Source organism: Vigna angularis, chromosome 6 (genome assembly GCF_016808095.1).
Source record: "Vigna angularis cultivar LongXiaoDou No.4 chromosome 6, ASM1680809v1, whole genome shotgun sequence".
Classification (NCBI taxonomy): domain Eukaryota; kingdom Viridiplantae; phylum Streptophyta; class Magnoliopsida; order Fabales; family Fabaceae; genus Vigna; species Vigna angularis.
Window position 1 is genome coordinate 15,107,060 of NC_068975.1, and position 16,145 is coordinate 15,123,204.

A 16,145-nucleotide genomic window follows, 5' to 3' on the forward strand; every position below is an offset into this window, starting at 1 on the left:
AACCGGCTATTTCCTCTGTCACCGTAGCAGCACTTCACCAGCTCCACAGACAAGAGTTTCACAAGCCGAACAAGAACACACAAGTCTCAAGAATTTCTGAGTATTTGAGCACAAGGGAAGAGTTTCTGTGTCTCTAGATTCACAACTTGAGAGGAAATGAGAGTCTATTTATAGACTCATCCAAAGGCTCTTCCATTTTTCGTTTTCAGCCTTTCACACTGTGTTAATCGATTAGCTACAGTGGTTAATCGATTAACACCCCAACGGATAGTCCAACGGCTATAAAAACGGCTAGTTTTTCAAACGGTCCCTGTGTTAATCGATTAACAGCCCTTGTTAATCGATTAACGTTAATCGATTAACACCCTCTGTTAATCGATTAACACTGCAATGCTGGGCTTCTTCATGGCGCACTGGAACAATCGATTAACACCCTCTGTTAATCGATTAGCACTGCACAGTTTTGGCTTTTTGGTTTATTTTTACATCACTTTTGAATGTATACATAAAACTACTAATTTTCCTATGTTCATACAATTATTACAAAAGATTACAAGTCTTCAAAAGATCATTCTTCATGAGTCTTGGTTGTTCTTGACTTGATTTGGATATCATCAAAACTTCATCTTCATCATTTTGCTAACAATTTAAAGCAGATTTGATCAGTCAGAAGGAATCGAAGGAAAGCTACTTGATTGACTAGAGAAAGACTAGCTCAACCTTCCTTTACTCGAGCTGAATCTTGATTAAGTTAAGTGAGAAAGGTTTCATTTCTATTGAAACAAGAAGCCTAAATTCAATATTCAGACCGAACAAAGTGAATGTTCAAGCATCTAATGCCTGCCCCGGTCTTTCTATCTCTTTGAAGATGGAACTTTCGATTCGAGACAATTCCAACAAGAAAGATAAGCTAGGCTCGACTTGGATTTGAGCTACTAACGAAGAATAAAGCTTGGAGCTCTGTAAAATGAAATTGCTCAATCTGAACTTCTCACTTTAGAGATTGGCTTAGAACTAGCTGAACCTGCCTGAACTGATTGACTCGCTCATCAAGCTTCCAATGCAGTCTTATCTTCTATGTGATATATGCGTTAAGTTGAAGTTCTTCGCCTTGGTCTACTCCTTCATGTAGTGAGTCGAGGTCCGTCCCTCAGGAGAAAGACGAAGCAAAACCCCATTAGATATATAAGGTTGGACCCCTTAGAAGGAGCGTGAAGGTGCCGAAAAGAAGGCTTTTATCACGTTTTAGAGTGAGTTATGGGAAGGTTCCCTCTTTTGCAGAAAGTGGAAAGTCTTCGAGTATCGTCGTCCTTCTATTGAGGATTCGGATAGATGAAGAGAAGGCCAACTTATCTCGATCTGGTCATTCACCCGATATGGGAATACCTTTTAGTAAGGCAAGACTAGAAAAAAGTCCGATTGAACTCGCAACCGAAGATGTGAAGAAATCGATTGCATTAGCACTTCATAAGGGAATACCGAACTCAGTGAATTCTTGAGTTTACATCGAGACCAAGTCCCATTGAATCTCTTGGAGGAAGATCAGTAGGCGAGGAGTGAGGCGATTTGTTGCCCATTCCATTACTTTCACGTAAATTACTTATGAGTCAATACCCCGAACTCCACTCTTTTGAATAAGCAATCTTCTTTCGACTGGGCCTAAGATCGGGAGCAATTTAGCTTTGGCATTGGATCGCCGCTTTATTCTGTTCTAGAGATGGAGATCCGGCTCCTCCGAGTGATCTGTCTAGATTTCGGAATATAAATGGGCAAGGATGATCAGCCAAGCCAAGGGGCGAAGCGGTCCAATTGTTTGACTGTTACGCATAGTCACTCTCCTGTTAGGAATCGATCTAGCTGTTTATCCTATAGATAGTGTCGGCAATCACCTCCGCTATATAAGCTGTTGTCGGCTAACTGCTTCGGTAGTATACTAACCTAAACAGAGAATTTGTACCATGATTAGCAGACCCTTCTCAACTCTAGCGATTTCAAGCAGACCAGTCTCCACCTTGCAAAGCGTTAGCGCTAGCCAGGTCAATAGTTCAAGTATCAATGAAAGTCTCTATTTCACTTTTAAAAAGCAGTCTACAAAAAACAATTCCCTCTTCGATGCTAAAATAAAAATAGGGTATTGTCTCTTTCTAGTAAATAGAATCATTCCTATCATATCATGACTGTAAAGCAATGGAATGAGCGATCTCAGATGTCATTCTTGCATCATGATGCCAAGAACCGTCTGCTCTCTCTTTTCCGCAAACTTTGTAGATGGAAAGAAGAAAGAGTAAGCAGAGATGGTACCACTAGGAGACAAGATCAAATAAAGGAACTTCACTCAAAGCTGGGAAAGTCAATAAAGGGTAAATAGTGTAAGTAATAAGAAGGGCGAGCAGGATAAATAAGGGCTAGACAGATATTGAATAAGAGAAGAAAGAGAGGTATGCCAGTTTCCTTCTTGCTTTTGTCGGGGGTTTTGGCAGAATTTGGTTCGACTCCCACAGCCCCGCGGCATTACCCTTGACCTCGAGATAAAATTTAAAAACGGACGATAAACTGATTGTTAAGGGTACCATTATTTCATTAGTCGGAGAATTTTTATTCTATAGGAATGGGCTTCGATTCCCTTTATACGCGATGTGGTGAATCAGACTGATTGAATGACGACGAGATATGCGATTTAAAACTTGTCGTCTACTTTCAGGAAATGTTTGGAACAGAGAACTTACAATAATACAACGCCGCATTCTCTGAAGATTGAGGAACAAGAAGAGATCTCTTAAGAGAAAGATTTCTCCGAGAAAAAATATGAACAGTTACATCCAATCACAAACTACACGAAAGTTGCCCCTTTTCATGCAGATTTACCCATCACAGAGATGCACAGAGGAACAGAACGAACTTCATATATCCCTTTTATACTCAATCCAGAAACAAGATCAGACATTATTCCGGTTCGTCTCCATTTTCGTGAAACTATTCCTCAAGCAAGGCAGCCGATAAGTCATCGAAGGGTTTTTGTTAATAATCGATTGTAAGCATTACTCGTTTGAAAGTTTCCCACGGTGATCTAATATCTTTTCAAGAAAATGACACAAGAATCCGTGGTGAAGAAATAAGGAGATCTTTCTATATCGAAATATCAGTTGATAAAATCATAGGCAAATTCCTGGATCACCCGGTAAGAATGTGGAGAAGAACCAAAACAGAATGGTTCCACCTACTCAAAACTAAGCGGGGATGCCGCCTACTACTAAAATCCCGGTTTTTGCAACAACAATTGCGTTATTCTATGCAAGAAGAATACTTAGAAAGAACAAAGAAGTTTGGATCCGAAAAAGTATGCTTAGGCATTTCCTTTGCTGAGCACAACAGAATGAAGAAGGATTTGTATCATTTCAAATCCCTATTCTTATCGAAGAGAAGAAACGAGAAAAACCAAGATCTTCCTACTCGAACAAGAAGTCCTCTAGTTTACAACTCTTCTTTATATAGTAATTCGACCTATTGCTCCTCATCCCCTCATCCGTTTCCTAGGAAGAGAAGAATCAAAAGGATCGAACTACCTACTCATTATTCGAAGGTGAATCATAGAACACCAAAAGCGGTGGTATTTTATGGACCTAACATAGGTCACATCCCTCACGACATAAGATTGAAAGATCCAAACCTTCCTCTTCGGAGGGGAAACGGACGTGGCCAAAACATATAAAGATCGGCGTAGTCGCTCATAGGGACATATCTATCCGGATAGAGGATAGTCTAGATCGATTCATAGATAGATTTCTATCCATATAGATAGGTATCTCCGTGGATAGAGATAAAGATAGGGATCCATCTAGATCTTGTTTTATTCACTATTTCCATCTTTTTTCTAGATTCTGATTGATTGCCTTTTGTGCCGACGGGGACGAACAAACCAGTTCGGAAACGGAAGCACCCGACGCTGGCATGGAATCTAGGACTGTGTCGCCCGCCAATGCAGTCACCTTATCTGAAGCTGGCCCGTCTCAGTCGGAAGCTAGTGGCCCTCTCTGAGTCTCTCCCTCATTACCATCATCGCCAAGTCCTTCTTGGTTTGAAGGGGCTGATAACTATTCAAAAAATAGGTTTGGAGACCAGGGCGAGGTATCATCCTCTGCCCCTGTGGAGTCTCCTACATCCTTAACTCTTTCAAATCAGGAGCTGAGCTTATGCGAAACTTTATGAGGAGGGGACCCCTGTTGAACAGCAACCTGGCCCTTTGCTCCGCAGCTTGCCCCCCCGACGAACGCTCCTCAGGAGGTTCCTTTTGATTGGTCTCGCTATCAACATGACCAGATAAGAAACAGACTCGCGGTTTTTACCTCCAACCGCCCACGAGACACGGACACCATAGATGCCATTATTTTATAGAAAAGTGATATTATCGGTCGAATGGCCCAATCGGATCCCAATCCATTCTAGGCTGAGCAAGAAAAGAAGTTGGTAGCGGATGGAATATGAAACAATAACGCGGAGTATACGATCGAGGCTCTCGAGAGGAACCTTCAAAAATGAAACGATGGGGACGGGGCAAACACCCGTTTTTTTAGAAAACTCCTCAGAACATGCCCGCCTTAAGAAACTCCTCAAATCTATTCTTTCTTATGGTTATGCCGGCGATGATAGGTGAATCTTGGGGCTTTCTTACCAGCCTTTGTAGTAGTGGTTTTCGGGTGGTACGGTAGGTAAGCTGGACGGGACCCCGGTGGGTAGAGTAACTAACTTTCCGAGCTATACGAGAAGGTTAGCGAGGTCCCTGGTGAAGTGAAAGATCTTTCACTATAGTGGGGAGAAGACAGGTGGGAGCAAGCGGAGCAAGAATCAACATCGTTACTTAGGCTTAGGGCTAGGCTAGGTTGCTTGGGGCTTATGGTGCTTCCTCTACGACTTCTTTTCACATTGATCCTTAACCGCACAAGCCTGGGCTAGGCCTACCCCCATCCCAGAGCAACAAGAATAACAAAACAAGGCTGAAGAAAGGAAGACATTTTGTTAAGGAAATCTAAAGAGGTGGATAAAAAGGACTACGTCTTGCTCGATCAGGACGCTTTATTGCGAGCAAAAATGGCTTCTATTTTCCCTTTTATACAGGGGAATGACCGTCACAAGTGAAATGAAAGGAATTTCGCTTTCACTTCGCAATCTGGGAACTACATTCATAAGCAATTGAAGTGACTATAGCAGTAATTAAGAAAAAAAGGCTTTTCCCTGAGTATGCCTTAGGAAAGTAAAAGGAGGGGTTCAAGGTGCAGAATTGGGGCACTACTATATTCCCCTTCTTCTTACTGAGGAAGAACGGATTTTAGGAAGCCGACTCTCATTCTTTATCTACGGGAATATGAGAAGTGGACCCGTCGCGCTTCGAAGAAAGGTAGTTCCCTGGGGTCTGTCTATCTGACTATATTACTATATATATGATGCACCTAGGTTTCCAAACGTTCAGACTGAAGTCTGAGAAGGCAAGAAGAATTTTCTCTAACTAAAATTGAGAACCTTTTTGTTGTCCCACCAGATTGATAGGGGAAATCTTCTATTGGAGGCGACATGGGGTTCATTGAGGATTTTGAGTAAGGCATTCCTGTGAGCTTATCATGCTATCAAGAGACCTCAGATAAATATCCGAGCTGGCATCTTATTGAGTTGTTCAACCACACTGAATTCACTGTTCTTGATGATCCTCAAGAATTCCTAAATTTCTTCCTCTGCTGCTTGACAGGTTCAATATCTCCCATTTTCTTCCTTCTTAGTTCCAACTCTTCTAGAGTATAACATCTTTCAGAACGAGTCATTCCTCCAATTTCTGCCACCTACCTCGGGCTCTTTTCCCCTTGTTCGATAGTAGCCTCGATGCCGTAATTCCAAGGCATAGTATGATTTCCCGTGTAAGGTTCCAGGAGGTTGATAGTGATGGGTCCCTTCGAGGGTGGATAGGTGATAACCATCGGTTTTGGGATGGGTTTGAGTGTTAGGATTTGCGGAACCTTTGGTTCGAAAAATGATGAGCTTGGAATGGTGATAACAAGGGGTTGCGGTTGTGATGGAACTGGTACTAGGTAGGCGGATCGAGGGGCTTGGTAGGACGTAGGCCTATTTGGTGCATTCTGAACGATCTGGGAGATAACGTTGTGCAGATCAGGGCTATTCCTGTGTTGAGGCCGGATCTTAGGGTATATCATGTTCATCTCTGTGCAATCCGCGTCTTTCACCTTAGGCCAAACGAGCCTGTCTTTGAGTGAAATGGGTGGTTGTATCTGGGACGTCTTTCTCTTCTTGCATATACTACTACTCTCTGATTCATCCTGCAATGAAGGGCATGGATTCTTCAAAGCGTAATACGCATTCCTCCCTCGCAAATAGAAACTCAACAACTGATGCTCCAGAAGATCTTGGATCCGATGCCTGAGATGGTAGCAATCATTGGTCCAATGACGTATACCTCCGATATGATATTCACATCTCTCATCTGGTCTCGGAGCCTGAAGATTGGGAGTGATAAGTTTGGATGCAATCAATTCTGGAAGTAGGCGGGATGGCAGAATTGGGAGGGGATCGAATTCCCTGTTCTTTTTGACCTTCTTGTCCATTTATTCTTTGTGCTGCTGGACTTGAGGGAGGAGTTTGGTGGGCTCTATTCCCCTAGAGGATACCATAGTTGTCATTAGTTGCACCATCATCTTCATTTGTCCTTTGACCTATTCTAACTCCCTCATCATATGTGTCAACTCAGACTGGTCGGGCGCTGCTGCTTCTTCGGAACCTGCTCTTTCTTCTAGGATTTTCTGGACTTCTTCTGCTTTTTGGTTCTTCCTCTGTTAATCTGCCCCAAACACAGTCGTCACAATTGCGTCCGACCCTTGATTCATCTTTATTCTACCTTCTCATCTCATAGAGGGGTGCCATTCAAGTAATAGGCAACAATAGGAAACTCCCATTCAGCAACAGGTACGAGTCTTCCTTTCTCGAATTGAGGAGCTAAAGCAGCCCTTTAGAGATAGGGGAATGTACTGATTGGTAAAGAGGGGAACCATCGAGACGGTATGCAATAAGTAGAAACTCTAAATCGGCGGCAGGCCGAAGGAAACCCTTTTTCATTGAATCAGTGGAGTGACAGTAACAGTACCAAGCCAGTCTAACTGCTGCAGGGGATCTTCTGAGGAACTTTTTCACCATTTGGTGTATCGTCAGTAAGGGTGTTGTACTCCTACTCAGTCTCAACTGATTTCTTTATCATGGAGAGATCTCGCAAGATGGGACGGTCTTCTTTTCTCTTTCATTTCCCCATCTCAAAAATGGCTATTATCAAAGAAGTCCTCCTTTCCGCCTTTGTTAGAGTCAAGTCTATGGGTAAGAGACCCCCACCAGCCGGGTATCTCCCTGAAACTACAAGCCGGATTAGCTTTTCGATAATGAAACCTCCGTTCTCCCTTTCTAACAAAGGATTGCTCAAAGTCCGCGCCCTTAGTCCCGACAAGCTCCGCCCGGCACTAAATAGGGGACTTTGGTCCTTTTCTTTTGCGGTATTGATCATTTGAGGTCATCGCTAGAAAGAATAAAGAAAAAGGGCTTGCAACTCCTTCTGCTCATCCTCCATTTGTGGAAGGTACCCAAGCGAGAGACTATAACAGTCAGCCTTCCGCTAAAATAAAAAGAGTCATAGAGCTCGTTCTTTCACTCATCAAAGATGATGGATAAGCAGTCGTCCCTTACTTTATTCCTTCCTAAGTCAGGAATGACGGGACGGATTAAAGCAAGAATCCCTCAACTCCTTCGGTTAACTATATCTGCTTATATTTCTTAGAAGAAAGAGGGTATCCCTTGGTATAAGTCAGGGGAAAAACAACATTCCTTCGAAAGTTGCGATGGATACAAAAGGTTAGATAACTTAATGTCAATCCTATCAATAGGAACATTTACATAATGGGTTAACAATAACTTCAACTATCAAACCAGACTTAACTAAAAAACTTATTTATGCATACATAGATAATCAGTGAGCGCGTGCTGTCTCCTTTTAAAGTCTCAAAGAAGCGAAGTAGGACCTTTCTAGGAAGTAGGGTTTATTTGTGACAACTTTCATCACCGTCTTTCTAAGTGGTATGGTACGCTAGGTAGTTGACGGGCTTTTCACTACGGTCTGGTTTCAAAGACTGGACACCTAGAAAAGTATACTACTGGATTGAAGGCGTTTTGACGTTGGGATGATGACGGAGTCTCTGCCTGCAGAATAACACTCTGGAGACTACGAGTCCCTACGGTGCTACCCCGCTTAGGTCGGAAGCCATCCCAGCCCGAACGAATTGGGTCTTTGCATTAACTAATAAGGATAACATCAGGTATAGGAAGAACATCTTACAGAAGCACAGGAGAACAACCTATATCAAGGATGGTAGCTGACTAGCACTCACAAGAAGGCACTGATGGGATGAGTTCCTTGATTGGCTAGTCAATCAAGGGATTTTCCGGAGAGCTGTTACTAAAGATTCCAGAAGGAATTTCCTAACCACGAAAAGTGGTACGGTACCAATGAAAGTGTCTCTTAGCTGGTTTACAGGCTTCGGAACAAATAAATAAAATAACAACCTACTGTCATAACTCAAAGAGTTCATTGTCGTAACTTCTCAGGATGTTCTTTGTCGAGTTGACTGGCTTTAGTTCAAACAGCGGAAATAGGAAAGTAAACCGCCACCCTTCCACGGGGGGTAGGGATGAATACCGATAAGGGACGTAGGAATGGCCCTTAACTACTATCCAGAAGGCTGAAATAGCTTTCTCGGGAGCCTCTGGGAGGTCGGGGTATTCAATCCCATGATACTAAAGGAGCAAGGCGTCATATCCTAGGGGTTCTACTAATACAGGATCCTGGTTTTGGTTTATAGCCGGGAAAGGTCAACCACTACCCCCTATTTGCAGCTAAAAACAGACTCTGGAAGTAGTTTTTTCTAGGATGAATGCAGGATAACAAATTTTTAAGCTTGTCGGGAAGGGTTATAAAAAATCTAGTTCTGCTGGTGAAATGGTTGTTGCACCGACTACACACTGGATGGACTAGTTAATCCAAGAATGCGCTGCTGGAAGGAGGCTGGGATGCTACCCTTGTTTCTAAAACCAACTGGATCGACGGGTTTCACAACTAGAACTGGCTATAGATCTCGAACTTCAGCATCCACCTTTGAAACCTCAACATTTGGTTCCGCTATCACGCCTATGCTCCCCAAGTGGACTTTCATAAGGTGCAACGTGTACCAGGCAATCAATCGGAGGCGCTATGCTGGGCTGTAATAGCGAATTTGAGTAACAATATCCCCCCACCCCACCCCTTTTCAAAGGGGATTCCCTTGAAAATAGGTGACGTCCCATACCATCCATCTGTGCTAAGAAAGGTTATATGTATAAGGGCTAAGTTTAATCCGTCTCAACAGCTAGTGTTTATAGGAGCTTTGGTTCATCCGTCTCAAAGTCCGCGCCCTTAGTCCCGACAAGCTCCGCCCGGCACTAAATAGGGGACTTTGGTCCTTTTCTTTTGCGGTATTGATCATTTGAGGTCATCGCTAGAAAGAATAAAGAAAAAGGGCTTGCAACTCCTTCTGCTCATCCTCCATTTGTGGAAGGTACCCAAGCGAGAGACTATAACAGTCAGCCTTCCGCTAAAATAAAAAGAGTCATAGAGCTCGTTCTTTCACTCATCAAAGATGATGGATAAGCAGTCGTCCCTTACTTTATTCCTTCCTAAGTCAGGAATGACGGGACGGATTAAAGCAAGAATCCCTCAACTCCTTCGGTTAACTATATCTGCTTATATTTCTTAGAAGAAAGAGGGTATCCCTTGGTATAAGTCAGGGGAAAAACAACATTCCTTCGAAAGTTGCGATGGATACAAAAGGTTAGATAACTTAATGTCAATCCTATCAATAGGAACATTTACATAATGGGTTAACAATAACTTCAACTATCAAACCAGACTTAACTAAAAAACTTATTTATGCATACATAGATAATCAGTGAGCGCGTGCTGTCTCCTTTTAAAGTCTCAAAGAAGCGAAGTAGGACCTTTCTAGGAAGTAGGGTTTATTTGTGACAACTTTCATCACCGTCTTTCTAAGTGGTATGGTACGCTAGGTAGTTGACGGGCTTTTCACTACGGTCTGGTTTCAAAGACTGGACACCTAGAAAAGTATACTACTGGATTGAAGGCGTTTTGACGTTGGGATGATGACGGAGTCTCTGCCTGCAGAATAACACTCTGGAGACTACGAGTCCCTACGGTGCTACCCCGCTTAGGTCGGAAGCCATCCCAGCCCGAACGAATTGGGTCTTTGCATTAACTAATAAGGATAACATCAGGTATAGGAAGAACATCTTACAGAAGCACAGGAGAACAACCTATATCAAGGATGGTAGCTGACTAGCACTCACAAGAAGGCACTGATGGGATGAGTTCCTTGATTGGCTAGTCAATCAAGGGATTTTCCGGAGAGCTGTTACTAAAGATTCCAGAAGGAATTTCCTAACCACGAAAAGTGGTACGGTACCAATGAAAGTGTCTCTTAGCTGGTTTACAGGCTTCGGAACAAATAAATAAAATAACAACCTACTGTCATAACTCAAAGAGTTCATTGTCGTAACTTCTCAGGATGTTCTTTGTCGAGTTGACTGGCTTTAGTTCAAACAGCGGAAATAGGAAAGTAAACCGCCACCCTTCCACGGGGGGTAGGGATGAATACCGATAAGGGACGTAGGAATGGCCCTTAACTACTATCCAGAAGGCTGAAATAGCTTTCTCGGGAGCCTCTGGGAGGTCGGGGTATTCAATCCCATGATACTAAAGGAGCAAGGCGTCATATCCTAGGGGTTCTACTAATACAGGATCCTGGTTTTGGTTTATAGCCGGGAAAGGTCAACCACTACCCCCTATTTGCAGCTAAAAACAGACTCTGGAAGTAGTTTTTTCTAGGATGAATGCAGGATAACAAATTTTTAAGCTTGTCGGGAAGGGTTATAAAAAATCTAGTTCTGCTGGTGAAATGGTTGTTGCACCGACTACACACTGGATGGACTAGTTAATCCAAGAATGCGCTGCTGGAAGGAGGCTGGGATGCTACCCTTGTTTCTAAAACCAACTGGATCGACGGGTTTCACAACTAGAACTGGCTATAGATCTCGAACTTCAGCATCCACCTTTGAAACCTCAACATTTGGTTCCGCTATCACGCCTATGCTCCCCAAGTGGACTTTCATAAGGTGCAACGTGTACCAGGCAATCAATCGGAGGCGCTATGCTGGGCTGTAATAGCGAATTTGAGTAACAATATCCCCCCACCCCACCCCTTTTCAAAGGGGATTCCCTTGAAAATAGGTGACGTCCCATACCATCCATCTGTGCTAAGAAAGGTTATATGTATAAGGGCTAAGTTTAATCCGTCTCAACAGCTAGTGTTTATAGGAGCTTTGGTTCATCCGTCTCAAAGTCCGCGCCCTTAGTCCCGACAAGCTCCGCCCGGCACTAAATAGGGGACTTTGGTCCTTTTCTTTTGCGGTATTGATCATTTGAGGTCATCGCTAGAAAGAATAAAGAAAAAGGGCTTGCAACTCCTTCTGCTCATCCTCCATTTGTGGAAGGTACCCAAGCGAGAGACTATAACAGTCAGCCTTCCGCTAAAATAAAAAGAGTCATAGAGCTCGTTCTTTCACTCATCAAAGATGATGGATAAGCAGTCGTCCCTTACTTTATTCCTTCCTAAGTCAGGAATGACGGGACGGATTAAAGCAAGAATCCCTCAACTCCTTCGGTTAACTATATCTGCTTATATTTCTTAGAAGAAAGAGGGTATCCCTTGGTATAAGTCAGGGGAAAAACAACATTCCTTCGAAAGTTGCGATGGATACAAAAGGTTAGATAACTTAATGTCAATCCTATCAATAGGAACATTTACATAATGGGTTAACAATAACTTCAACTATCAAACCAGACTTAACTAAAAAACTTATTTATGCATACATAGATAATCAGTGAGCGCGTGCTGTCTCCTTTTAAAGTCTCAAAGAAGCGAAGTAGGACCTTTCTAGGAAGTAGGGTTTATTTGTGACAACTTTCATCACCGTCTTTCTAAGTGGTATGGTACGCTAGGTAGTTGACGGGCTTTTCACTACGGTCTGGTTTCAAAGACTGGACACCTAGAAAAGTATACTACTGGATTGAAGGCGTTTTGACGTTGGGATGATGACGGAGTCTCTGCCTGCAGAATAACACTCTGGAGACTACGAGTCCCTACGGTGCTACCCCGCTTAGGTCGGAAGCCATCCCAGCCCGAACGAATTGGGTCTTTGCATTAACTAATAAGGATAACATCAGGTATAGGAAGAACATCTTACAGAAGCACAGGAGAACAACCTATATCAAGGATGGTAGCTGACTAGCACTCACAAGAAGGCACTGATGGGATGAGTTCCTTGATTGGCTAGTCAATCAAGGGATTTTCCGGAGAGCTGTTACTAAAGATTCCAGAAGGAATTTCCTAACCACGAAAAGTGGTACGGTACCAATGAAAGTGTCTCTTAGCTGGTTTACAGGCTTCGGAACAAATAAATAAAATAACAACCTACTGTCATAACTCAAAGAGTTCATTGTCGTAACTTCTCAGGATGTTCTTTGTCGAGTTGACTGGCTTTAGTTCAAACAGCGGAAATAGGAAAGTAAACCGCCACCCTTCCACGGGGGGTAGGGATGAATACCGATAAGGGACGTAGGAATGGCCCTTAACTACTATCCAGAAGGCTGAAATAGCTTTCTCGGGAGCCTCTGGGAGGTCGGGGTATTCAATCCCATGATACTAAAGGAGCAAGGCGTCATATCCTAGGGGTTCTACTAATACAGGATCCTGGTTTTGGTTTATAGCCGGGAAAGGTCAACCACTACCCCCTATTTGCAGCTAAAAACAGACTCTGGAAGTAGTTTTTTCTAGGATGAATGCAGGATAACAAATTTTTAAGCTTGTCGGGAAGGGTTATAAAAAATCTAGTTCTGCTGGTGAAATGGTTGTTGCACCGACTACACACTGGATGGACTAGTTAATCCAAGAATGCGCTGCTGGAAGGAGGCTGGGATGCTACCCTTGTTTCTAAAACCAACTGGATCGACGGGTTTCACAACTAGAACTGGCTATAGATCTCGAACTTCAGCATCCACCTTTGAAACCTCAACATTTGGTTCCGCTATCACGCCTATGCTCCCCAAGTGGACTTTCATAAGGTGCAACGTGTACCAGGCAATCAATCGGAGGCGCTATGCTGGGCTGTAATAGCGAATTTGAGTAACAATATCCCCCCACCCCACCCCTTTTCAAAGGGGATTCCCTTGAAAATAGGTGACGTCCCATACCATCCATCTGTGCTAAGAAAGGTTATATGTATAAGGGCTAAGTTTAATCCGTCTCAACAGCTAGTGTTTATAGGAGCTTTGGTTCATCCGTATGCCTCAGCTAAGGTTGAGTCATAGGCAAGTGCAACTTAACTATATTCAGTGCCGGTTTTTGTGGCAATCCCATGGCGAGTTTATGATTCGGATGCATACCATACCCGGTGGATCGAGTCCAAGCACAAATAGCTAAGATAGCTGTGGGAAATATAGGAGCAGAACCATTCGTTGGAGATAAAGACTCCGATCGGTCAGTTGCTCGACTGGTATTTTACCCGAAAGAGAAAGATAGACCGACCACAGGGAGGGAAGGCAACAAAGATAGATTCACCAATACAAGAGCGAGAGCACGCCACGCATCACTCACAGATAAGAGCCGCTATCGCCCCTACTCTCTCTTAAGCTTGCCCCCATGAAGACCACAATTTTTTTCGTCTTCCGGAGAAGGATATAGGTTCATTTATTCAAGGACTACTTTCCTATTTGAGATCTTTTGAAAGTCCTTTTTTTAAGGTCAAAATAAAATTCTTACTCAAAAAAGTAAAAACTGGTTATACGCCCATCTTTAGAACTTAGGATCCTCTTTTGAAAAATGTCAAAACGCTTAGCTTAGTTTGCGGGGGTCCGAAGGAGAAAGTCGTAGCTTTTGTGTTTATGGAATCTGGATTGGCTTCGTCTTCCGAAGGGACCCTGCCCACGCATGGAAAGCAAGCGCCAGTGGCAGTACGGCCTGAGCTATCTAGGCAAGAGTCGTCTGAGACAGAAACAAGTGTTACTGACTACACGGATGCCACTCGAACTGATGACCCATATAGGGGGAGCACATCGCATGGGAAGAATCGGCGTTTAATGCGGGCATTGTTGCAAGTAGGCATTCTAGTAGTAAATGGACATGACAAGTAGTGGAGAGTACAGAGTACTACTCCAAGCGAGACTCGTCTAAGGGTTCAAAACCTGTGACAGCGGATGCGGACGACACTGAATGGCGGGTGGGTTGGTGAATCAATAGGAAGGCCAGGGGGCATACAGATCTTTTTAACTGAAAAAGTGGCTGAACCAAGGAAGCAACCATACTGACTGAAGCTAGAAGAAGCGCGGTGACTTTCAGACAGAACGGAAGAGAGGGAAGGGGGCTCAACCGGTAGATAAGAGGGCGCTCATACCTGGCCAGTGATGACAAATTTATGAACACCGAAAAACGGTGCCAAAAACTTGTTTAACCCTCAGCAAGTGTGACCGAATCGTATCAAGTAATAAACTCGGTAAGACCAAGTATCGTTCTCCCAAAGGACTCACGGCCTAGTTAGTTATATGATTTGTTGATTATTTAAGACTTGTGAACAATTGATTGTAGGTTTTAAATGCAAAAGACAATAATTAAACATGTATGCATGAATTTGATCAATTATAAAGAGGAAATCAAACACTTTAATGTATTAGATGGATGAGTATGTTGTTGTGGTAATCAATTTCATCTTATCCACTCTCATATACTTTAGGAATTCATCATTCTTTTCATCAATGTTAGTGCCACTCTCTAAATCACCTTGCAAGAAGGTCTATCCTTAATTACGAGGTCATACAATTCCTAGCATCCCTAATAATTAATTTTGAAGTGCAGAAGCTTAACGGCAACCAACCCTCATATTCCTATGTCTAGGCAATATGCTATTGGGAGAAATTCCCCGGATCCAGATTTCCCCGTACGTTTCCATATCGACAAAATCAATAATCATGGCATTGAATGAGTTAAACAATGCAAGCTTTAAGCAAGGAGGAAAAACCCTAACTAATGATGAACGAAAGCATGTATCTTAAAATAAGATGTTAAAACACAAATTCCATATATGAGAGTTTTACAAGACTACATTGATTCCCCAACAACAATACCAGGTTTAGTTCACCATATTCATGGTGAAACTAGATGAACAATAATGAAAGAATGAAAGATAGAAAAACCCCAGAAAGAGAAGAGGAGAGCCGTCACCATCTCCCAATCTACCCCCAAGGGGTGAAAAGTGTGTTTCTGCTTCCTCCCAGCCAAACATACAAACCCTAGGACGTCCTAAAGCTTATATACTATTCTAAAAAATACAGAAAATTAGGCCTAAGCCCATAAAAGTAACAGAAAAGCGGTCCAAGCCCATTTAGAATGGCGCTCAACGCTATTTTACCGCTGAGCGGTACTAGCGCATGATCCATTTTGCCCCTAGCTTCTGTTTTTGCCCCTCAACGGTGATTTTGGCACTTGAAAAGTGGCGCTCAACGGTATTGTACCGCTCAACGGAACTTTTTCTGTATTCTGGTTGACTTTTCAGCATTCTGGTTGACTGGTTGACTTTTCTGGTTTCTGGTTGACTGTTATGGTTTCTGGTTGACTTTTTAGCATTCCAATCATTCGGTACTTCCATTTTTCTTTCAAATCATTCAATTAGCCTACAAAATGAAGGGAATCTTGAGAAAAACCATTAAATTCATTTTCAACTCTCTTATTCTCAAAACTAAAGCAAAAATATGAGTTCAATCCATATCAATTCTCTTATCAATTTTGAGCATAAAAATAACGGTTTTTCAACCATTATCACAACCCCAAACTTAAAACTTTCCTTGTCCTCAAGCAAACAAGATGTAACTCAATCTTCCATCAATGCATATAATGGTTCACCATATTCAAAACTCCCTTTTCAAGATAAGTAAGTACTCAATTAAGCTC

At 42.8% G+C, this 16,145-nt stretch overlaps 1 protein-coding gene across 1 annotated transcript; it reads left to right on the forward strand.

Annotated features, from left to right (window-relative positions):
• Positions 1-2,634: 2,634 nt before the first annotated feature.
• LOC108318941 (ribosomal protein S4, mitochondrial) lies at positions 2,635-3,858 on the forward strand. Its single transcript, XM_017549933.2, is given in 3 exon segments — positions 2,635-2,845; positions 2,848-3,021; positions 3,024-3,858. Coding segments are annotated over 3 exon segments (1,071 nt in total). The 3' UTR covers positions 3,710-3,858.
• The last annotated feature ends 12,287 nt before the right edge of the window (positions 3,859-16,145 follow it).